General features: G+C 41.4%; 3 protein-coding genes across 3 annotated transcripts in view; 1 reads left to right on the top strand and 2 right to left on the bottom strand.

Annotated features, from left to right (window-relative positions):
• Nucleotides 1-44, bottom strand: part of DNAJC21 (DnaJ heat shock protein family (Hsp40) member C21) — a 12,394-nt gene extending 12,350 nt beyond the window's left edge. The window contains exon 1 of the mRNA XM_026035702.1: nt 40-44. Coding sequence (XP_025891487.1) covers nt 40-44 — 5 coding nt within the window. The remainder of the gene's footprint in view (nt 1-39) is intronic.
• Nucleotides 45-1,428: 1,384 nt separating this feature from the next.
• Nucleotides 1,429-4,771, bottom strand: BRIX1 (BRX1, biogenesis of ribosomes). Its single transcript, XM_026038776.1, has 10 exons — nt 4,715-4,771; nt 4,451-4,562; nt 4,289-4,332; nt 3,564-3,634; nt 3,056-3,105; nt 2,904-2,977; nt 2,760-2,810; nt 2,541-2,642; nt 2,117-2,245; nt 1,429-1,800 (listed from the first exon to the last, which is right to left on the bottom strand). The coding sequence occupies exons 2-10, from the start codon at nt 4,488-4,490 to the stop codon at nt 1,537-1,539; spliced, it is 825 nt and encodes a 274-aa protein (XP_025894561.1). The 5' UTR covers nt 4,491-4,562; nt 4,715-4,771; the 3' UTR covers nt 1,429-1,536.
• Nucleotides 4,772-5,041: 270 nt separating this feature from the next.
• On the top strand, nt 5,042-8,490 carry RAD1 (RAD1 checkpoint DNA exonuclease). Its single transcript, XM_026035764.1, has 5 exons — nt 5,042-5,236; nt 5,776-5,884; nt 6,315-6,573; nt 7,778-7,876; nt 8,179-8,490. Exons 1-5 carry the CDS (start codon nt 5,042-5,044, stop codon nt 8,360-8,362), a joined length of 846 nt encoding a protein of 281 aa, XP_025891549.1. The 3' UTR covers nt 8,363-8,490.
• Nucleotides 8,491-9,610: the final 1,120 nt, after the last annotated feature.

Consider the following 9,610-nt stretch of genomic DNA (forward strand, 5'->3'; position numbering starts at 1 on the left):
GGCGGCCGCGCAGGAGCGAGCGAGCGAGCGCTGCGGGGCGCCATGGCGCCGCCATTGGAACCGCCGAGGGGCGCGAGGGTCTCGCGAGAGCCGTTGGTGGGGGTCGGCGGGGGCCGTTGGAGAGGCGAGAGAGCCGTTAGAACCGTTTGCGGGGGGAAGGTTGGGAGGGCTGCTGTCAGGGCGGAAGGCTGCGCGCAGTGGGAGGGGACGCCCTGCCCTGCCTGCACGGAGGAAATGGCCGTTACCGCGTTCCGTGAAGGAGGAGAGGGGCAGGGGAGGCCGCTGCCGCGGGACGGGGCAGTGAAGCCCCGCTCGCCCCTTAGCCCCGCGTAGTAGCAGCCCCGCTCAGGAAACAAGGGGCTGCCCCCTCCGTCAGTAATGCTGGATTTGCCTTTTGTGGCTGTTTAATTTCATCAAATACATAGAACTGTCTCCACGACTGCTCCAGAGACACTTAGCGCAGCTCCAACAGCTCAACGTTGCTCATGTTTTTTCTTAAAACCTTCGTTGGCCAACATTGCTTTGGCTTCAGCAYAAACAGTGCTACATGAACTGAGCAAATGGCTGTTGTCACTAACTGAGCAGGAAGCACAGGGGGAAGGTCCTGCTGCTGATGGCTCTGCAATCTTAGTTGAAAAAAAAAAAATAGCCTCATTCTATTTGAAAAACAAGTCTCCAACTACCTAAACATACAAACTTGAATGAAGAGGAGCTGTTGCTCTGTTCTTAAAGTTATCTCTATGTGTTAAGTTCTTAAAAGCATGGATTCTGTTACACACAATCAGCACCTGTAAGCACTGTGGCTATAACAAAGGAGGACAGGTAATTCTATTGCCATTTAGCATAGACATATGATTTTAGTGCTCACAGGCAGCAGTGTACCTTTCACTAGCAGAAACCTTGCAGTGAGAGGGGAATAAAGGGCCTGCTTTCTCCTCCATACCCACATTTCACCTTTCAAGAACATGACTAGGACTGCCAAGAACAGTGGCATCTTTTCTACTATTAACTAAAAAATAAAAAGGTAATCARTATGTCCCTTTCCCTTAACTAGGAATTAGAGGAGGTGGTGAGGAACAGCCCCAAAGCGAGAGAGGTCCTACAGAAGTTGCAACTTAAAATAAAATGGATTACTGACTGCTCTAAAGCGCAAGGAAAGCTGAATTCTGAAACTCTGGCTGATGATGAGCACCAAAGACTACCTAGTTATTTTTATTCTTTATCTGTTACAGTGAGTCACTTCCCAGGGGCATGCAAGTGTAAAATGGTAGTTCTCAAAAGCAGAAATATTTCAGTTTCCCTCTTGATATGTTCTTTTTAAAAGCCCATAATCAGAAAGAGGACAAATAAAACAATGCAGACTGAATCCTAATAAAGAAATTGATAATTTGTTTACTCAAAATTGAAATCGTTAGTTTTAGCTGTAAAAACAAGTATTTACAATATTACGTAAAGATAGCTATAAAATAKAGCTAGGTATATATACTAGTCTAATAGATGACTTTGGAGTCTGCTTAATTTTGTCATTTGTAACATTTATGCTTGAATTCTGAAAAGCTTTTTTTGCTTCTTCCTTTGAGTTTTGCGTGGCTTCCTTTTATCTTTTACAGTTGCCTTTGGTTCTGGTTTCACAAGCTGTATTTCCACGGGCTTTTCTTCAGCTGGAGTCTCAAAGACAGTTTCGGTGAAGTCATCTTTAACAAGCATCTTAGTTTCCYTTTTCTTCATCTTTTGTGCTTCCTTCACTTGCTGTTTCTCTCTAAATTTAGCAGCCACTGATAATCTTATCAATCTCCGATGCTATAAAAATAAGAATTTAAAATCAAGTCAGGTGGTAAGTAAGCAACATGGGAAAAAAAATAGGTATTAAAGAACTAGATGGGAGATTTTTTCTGCCTAATTGTCAATATTAGTTATCAGTATGGCATAACATCTCTGTCAGTGAAAAGACKGAGTCCTTTTTATTTATGCATGGCTCTTCTATACCTACCACCAGCTCAGGCACTCTCTCCTACCAAGGGGGTTCTAGGGGAAAGTGGATGTGTTTTCTGCACAAAAAGCTTGCAAGACTTCAAATGTGTTGCTCTAAGAAAAAGACAAAAATCAAGCTGCTTACCATATTTGGGGACTGGTAATAGGGATTTTCATACAGAGTTGGTCCTCCAAAACTACCCTGGAAGATTTTGATGAGATTCAAAACAAAACGAGGCCCAATTTCCACTAGAGATGCATCCTCTTCTATGATCTGCAATAAAAAGAGTATGTTACTTACTTCTCATGGATTGATACTTGTAAATTTCTTCTTTGGAAGATAAGGAGCCACAACTTGAGCCAAAGCACCAAGTAAGATTAAAAGACAAGTGAAAGTACTTCCTATTACAAAGGCTACTTTACAGAATCACAAAGTTACTGAGATTTCTTTGTACAAGCACTGAACATCAGCATATCCTGATAATAATGAGTCTGCTCAGTTACAACTAATGGACTGGATATGAAGTCATTTCATAGCAACATCTGAAGGGTGAAACAGAGCCACCAACCTGGTAATTCCGAAACCAGATCCTCTTGTCTGTAACGGTGAATGTGAATACGTGATCTACAAAGGGTTGGCTCTTGGGGTGATACTGTGGTGTACTAAATATCTGTAATAAGAGACAATCCAATTATCTGTAATCCTAAGAGGTCAATCAGATACACATCTTAAAGCATCTTACTTTCCAATAAAGATCAAACATTGGGCAGAAGAATTTCAAACTAACCTGAATAAACAACTCTTTTAACAAGGCATAATGCGGCTCCTTGTCAAATGTCTATAAAAGAAAAATGTAATTTTACATACAAAATACATTAACAGTGTAAGAAAAATGAAAGCATAATCCACGAAAAACAAAACCTATACATACTGGATCAAAAGACAAAAGGGGCCGTGAGCCCCGTAAGCAGTTTCCAGTCATCTTCAACTCCGCCAGTGTGTGAACTACAATGATTAAAAACATTTTAGTATTTAGAGAAAAATGAACAAATAAAGCGAAAAGCTCAAATGGTTTCAACTCACTGTTCTGCACTAAAAACTTGGCTGATGGTCCCTGGGGTGCATTTGAGAGCCTGCAGCAGGGAGGCAGGAAGAAGAGAGAAAAATGAAAGGGTTAGTGGCAGCYAGAAAGGTGTGCTAGAGTTGTCCAGTATACTCCAAGCAATTATACTGCTGCACTGAAGCAACTTCGGCCTCTTTTAAAAGTAGTACTGAATTCCTTTAACATACTTCTAAAATAAGTTGATTTTAGTACTGTAATACTCAACAGAAATGTATTTTATGCATATCTGTTTTTTAAAGAATTCTGTAAAAGGTAAAGAATTCTGTAAAATGTAAACATCTTTAAACATGTAATAAAACCAGTCATACGTTGTAAACTCACATTAGCTATATACATAGGGAATTAGTGCAGATTTAACTAAGCACCATTATTTTATGCATCTTCTCTACTTCTCTATCAGACTTCTGTTAGAGCAGAAGCATCACTACTTCTATACGGAAAAGGAAAAAGCAACGAACATTTACTTACCACATGTACAGATCCTGTTTTTTCTTGGCTTCAAAAAAGATGCATTTATTGCAGTTTTTCATTTCACACACCTACAAAAACCATGACAAATTAGTACTTTGCAAAATTCTGAAGACATTTTCTCAGACTTTCCACATACTCATTAATGTCCACCCCCTGGAACAAAAAGTTTAAAACCAAAAAGTCTCCTCCTAATTGACTATTCCTACCAGTTCCCAAACTTTAGTTCAAACACCTACCRAAAGACCTTAAGTTCTTACTACCAGGATCAATATCTCACTGAGGTCACAAGCAATCTGAAGGGCTTTCCAGGACACGGAGGTTAGAACTGGGGTTGTGACAACGGGCTCCTGTTTCAACTCCACCATATCTTATTACTCTACTTTAGCTGGTCACACGTATGTTCCACAACTAATCCAAATACATATTATAAAACATCTTTCAGTTAYATGGAAATATATATATACAGGGTTTTTTTTTTTCATTCTTTAGGCTAATTTTTAATGCATAGATTTGATTCTGACTTTCTTAATCCAAAGTCAACTTTCCATTCTAATCTAAACACTTTTGAACACAAACTGGTTTCATTTAAGAGGCTSCACAACTCATAGGGCCAGCCTTAATTCCTTTGGACTAGGACACATTCGCTGYCCTTTTCTCTTACACACAGGATTGCTACAAAGTCAAAGAAGGGGGAAAAAAAAGATAATTAACTTCTAAATTACCTCATTAATTACAAACAACTTGTCTTTACGGTCCATTTTAGTGTCTGRAAAACAAACAAACAAAACAACGTTTTGAATGCCTGAAAACCAGTTTAACATCAGGATTTTTGTTAGAAATCAGCTCTTAGCAGAAATGTACAGGTCGCAGGGGCCCAGCCCTACCTGCTTTGGAGTGCGGCATCAGCGTCCTTAAGTCCTGCATTAGGTGCCTCGTTCTGAAGTTAATTCCCCGGGAAGAGAAAATCAGCACGCGCTCCTTGTTTTTCCATTTTCCCTGGGAAAACGGCACAGAAGTTAGGCAGCGAAAAGAACCTCCCGGCATTAAAATCGCTGCCGCGCAGAGAAAACATGCGCTTGAACAGCCGCAACGCGGCTTCTCGGCGCGCTTCCCCGCGGCTTTCCGCGCGGCCCRGCGCAGCGCGGTACCTGCGAGACGGGCGCCGGGATGCGGTACTCCTCCGGGGCCGCCCCGCCTGCTCCCGGCGCTGGTGCCGCTCCCGGTGCCGGCGCGGGGGCGCCCGCCTCCCCCTTGGGCCTCTTCCTAGGCCGGCCACCCGCCGCCGCCGCACGCTGCCTCTTGGCCGCCGCCATCTTCCCCGCTCCGCCCGGCACTTCCGCTTCCGCGGCGGAAGAGCCCGCGCGTCGCTCTGGGCGCGCGCTCTATGGTAGCGACAGCCGTTACGCGACCGTTACGCGACCGTTGCTCAGCCGTTGTGCGGCCGTTGGGCGCCTGTCGCCGTTGCGCGCCCGGCCATGCCGCTCTCCACGCAGCCGCCCGGCAGCGGCGAGCGCTACGTGCTCTCGGCGAGCCTGGACAACGCGCGCCACCTCTCCAGCCTCCTGCGCGCCGTGCACTTCCAGGACCACGCGAGCTGCTTCGCCACGGCCAACGGCCTCAAGGTGACGGTGGAGGACGCCAAGTGCCTGCAGGCCAACGCCTTCATCCAGGTGCGGCGCCGCGGCCAGGGCCGTGCACCTTCTGCGACTTTTCTGTTTCCAGAACACACCTTTAAAAGAGCAGGTTTGGGRCCGTTTGAAGCCTGGAAACACTCCAAATTTGCTTTAATGTCACTGTTATAACAAGCTGTGCCTGATCACTCATGAGGTTGTGTTCGATCTGCAAACGAATCCATCYRTGCACACACGCACACACCTATATGYATATATTTATATGAAAGAYGTATACCAGAACTTTTTGTGCACCAKAASTAGGTGGYTGTAGACTTTAACATTTATGATATGCTTTTAAACATAAAYGTKTAGACTTTTTGTGCTTATGGCGTGCTACTTTGTTAAAACTGTGACCTGATTTTATTTTACTGGTTTTTGAGAGTGAAGATGTGTATTTTTTTTAACAGAAATTCTGTTAGGGATAGAAGTCACTTTATATTGCACTGATCCCTGAAAGTGAAAACTTTGAACTAAAAACTGTAAGTAAACTAAATGTGAAAGCTTTTCTCTCATAATCCCTTTTCTTTTTCTCATAGGCAGAAATTTTTCAGGAATTTTCAGTTCAGGAGGAATCTGTGATGTTCCGGATCAATCTGGCAGTTCTGCTTGACTGCTTGACCATTTTTGGTGCAAGTTCTTTGCCAGGTATGATGCAAACTGTCTTTTATCGGATGTAACTCTTGTAATCRTACAGTGAAACCTGTGCTTAGCCATGGGCTGAACTGGGACCACCTCAAGTGCCCCTACGTATACTTTTCAAGTGAACAAAGAGTTTTAGATTTTGTTGTGAGGAGTATAAAGTATTTTTTTGAGTGTGTGAATTAGAAAAATCAAGTGGACTTTATTAATGGCTTTCAGTGATGGAGAGAGGGGAGTTCATTTTGGAATTATGTATACAAATATTGAATCATTCGTATAGTCATTTGCTTAAAAAGCACAGTTTTAGCTAAATTTTGCTTCCTAAAAAATGAAGTATTTATAAGTTAATTCAACGTGTCTGACATGCAGGTAGCATCTGCGTTTCCCGAAGTGGTGAGATGTGCTCACTGGCTCTCTGCTTCATTTCCTTTTCCAGGGTCATCCACAGCTCTTAGGATGTGTTATCGCGGTTACGGCTATCCCTTGATGCTGTTCTTAGAAGAAGGAGGAGTGGTGACAGTGTGCAAAATTAACACTCAGGAACCTGAGGAGCTGTTGGACTTTGATTTCTGCAGCACAAATGTTGTTAATAAAATTATCCTACAGTCGGAGGGGTTACGAGAAGCATTTGCTGAGCTGGATATGACCAGTGAAGTTTTACAGATTACCATGTCTCCAGACAAACCATATTTCAGGTATGAGAAACTTTGCGTCCTGTGTAAATATTCATACTTGGCCTTTCTGCTTTCTGTGGGTAAGGACTGGAAATTTTAGGGTATACAGGGGGAAGCTATTTTAAAACATTGGTTTATTTTARGGAATTGTAAAGAATGTAAAGATTAGCAATATGCAATCCAGTGAACATAGTGAAGTAAAGCAAACASAAATGTCACCTTAAATTTGCTTAGCTATGTGTGTTAGGTAGAAACAGGTAAGAGGACAGCATTTCTGTGTGGGGCAGATTGTGCTGTCAAAAGAGCACATGTTTTACATCTGCTGCAACATGTGCGACCACCCTGCGCATGTAGTGACTCAAATCAGAGTATTGCTGAATAACCAGAGGGCCAGAACAGAGAACTACATGTATGTCTTTTCTGCTTGTGACGTTTTACCGTTTCTCCATAAAGAGGGGTGGTCCATGGTGAATGGCCTTTAATTCAGCCCAAGAATTTTAAAGCAAATTTGAGCTAATTTGGTAGACATGTTATAGCTCAGTGTTGTATGTCACATTGCTCTGGCATCTGTAATTGTGGAACCCTCTGAACAGATTTTGTGGTCCAGTTATCATCCAAGCTTGCCACGAGAATATGGCAGAGGGGTGCTCTGGAAGATAGTGTAGCACATGTCAGGCAAGTGGATTGTAAAAAGCAGCAAAAAATGTGTTTTTACTCAGAAAAATCTATTTCTGATAGAAAGCATTTAGCCCCCTACTTATTAATATCTATTTTTCATCCTATTAGGGCCACTGAAGGTACAAAGYATCTTAACTATCTGCTATATTCTGTAATGTTCTTTACCATACCCTGAATCTTGTTTCAATGACAGATGTGAACTTTTGTCAGTGCTCAACCTCATGCTGTTGATAACTGAAAACTATGTGATTTGGAGAGGTCTAGTCTTGGCCAGACCAAGATTTGTTCTTGGCCTAAGTAAGATTCAACTTCAAATAGTTTGTTTTCCGTATACTTTAYAGAATCTGAATTCATTATGATTTTTTCCTTAGCACCTTTGTTTGCTGGGAGCATCTCCCAGGGGGCTGGAATGCCTTTGGGGGCATGTGCAAATGCCTGAAATGAATAATTCRGTCATTGTAGAAAATAAGTGGAATTCCTGGGATTTTCGCATTGTTTCTGCTTCCATGATTTTTGGTATTTTCAGATGATGCCTTTTGCCTTGCAGGTTGTCCACTTTTGGGAATGCTGGAAGTGCCCATCTCGACTATCCGCGCGACTCGGATCTGATCGAAGCGTTCCACTGCAACCAGACCCAGACTAACAGGTTGGTGACTGTGTCTGAGATGCTGYCTGCTGCAGCTCATACTTCCCCAATGGAAAGTTGAAAAAACGTTTTATTTGTTACTGAAACATTTATTTCATTTGCACAGGAATCCCATCTATTGAAACCCTATGTCTGTGATCTAAAGCTCAGTGACAGCASTTTCTGATGTTGTTACCAAGAGAGCAAAATACAGTTTTACTAATTGGTTTTCCATAACATCATGGCCTTAATTTGGAGTAATGTTTCAGCTCTTCTCTGTGTAATACATTTTTAAATGACTTTCTTTTTTTCCTCTCTTGCAGGTATAAGATCTCTTTGCTTAAACCATCTACAAAGGCACTGGCTCTGTCGTGTAAAGTGTCCATTCGGACAGATACTCGAGGATTTCTTTCACTGCAGTATATGATTAGGAATGAAGATGGGCAGATCTGTTTTGTAGAATACTATTGTTGCCCTGATGAGGACGTTACAGAACCAAACTTGTAGCCGTGTTTTGAAGCCTRTGTTTTATTTATTTGTAAATAAAATGATGTATTTTTTTATAGAACTGAATGAAAGTTACAAAGACTGATAGATTTGATAGTGCCTTTTTTAAAGAAATATGGAATTAAAAGTATGAAGATTTCTTTTGTATTCTCATGCAAATATTTCTTAGCCTTTACCCAGAAAAATTAGTTTTAAAAGCGCGAAGAGTCTGTTGAAGCAGATGCAGATGCTGCAGGAGACAGAATTACTCCAGCTTGCTGCTGTGCCTTGTGATCGAGAGAGTCAATAATTCCTACAGTTTGGGATTGTAGCTGAGCTTCAGTGTTTGTCCTTGCATGCTTGGGAAGCAGAGTGTGTTTACATCACAAGCTGATTGCTGCACAGTTCAACAGTACTCAAATCCTTTAGGTTTATTTTGAGTTAAAAATACTTTTGTTGATTATTGTTCATCTCTTGCTTATGTCAGTAACTCATTTTTCCATTCATTTTCACTGCCTTCTATGTAGATCATTTATGGCAATAAATTTTATATATAAAAAGAATTACAGATCTTTGATCTTTGAGTTCACAGTTAGCTAAAAATGTTCTAAAATTACTCATTGCTTTTTTTTCAAACTTAATTTAAATATTCACATGTGAATTATCCGTAGGCTTTGCCGTCTCTGTTTATTCAGTGAAAAATGTAAGTTACAAATTACTATCTTTGACTAATGAGTGTTAAGAGCTATTTACTCCTCCTCTAGATGACAAGATAAAAATGAAATTGAATATGTGACTTTCTCCATGTGATTTATTTCCAAGTATTGAAGTTACTTTGTATTTTGTTCAARGACATTTCTGTGGTTTAGCAATTATGCTTTTACATAATTTGCTTCAAATGTACCATATTACTTCTTAAAATGGTAATTTTAACAATTTCTTCTGTAATCTGTAATGATTATGGAAAGACTATCCTGAGAAATTGGAGCAATCAGCACAGTACCAGTAAGTGATAGGAACTCTTTCATTTCACAAATAAGAGTTATTACAGACACGGAAGATTTATGCAAGGCACATTTGTGCATGGTAGGACCAAATAGAGACCTAGACACAGAAGTGTGAGGTGGAAAATGTGAAAATTGTCAACTTTTATGAACTGGTTGTAGGTAGGTAAGAGCAGAGGTGGCCTTGGCTGCAGTAAGAAGTTGCTGTGAGTAAAGAAAGGAGTTGAGTACCCCAGCAGTTCTGCGCTCTGTAGGGGCTGCTCCT

The sequence above is a fragment of the Nothoprocta perdicaria genome, unplaced genomic scaffold, assembly GCF_003342845.1.
Source record: "Nothoprocta perdicaria isolate Ctin4 unplaced genomic scaffold, notPer1 scaffold_1, whole genome shotgun sequence".
In the NCBI taxonomy this organism is placed as follows: Eukaryota; Metazoa; Chordata; class Aves; order Tinamiformes; family Tinamidae; genus Nothoprocta; species Nothoprocta perdicaria.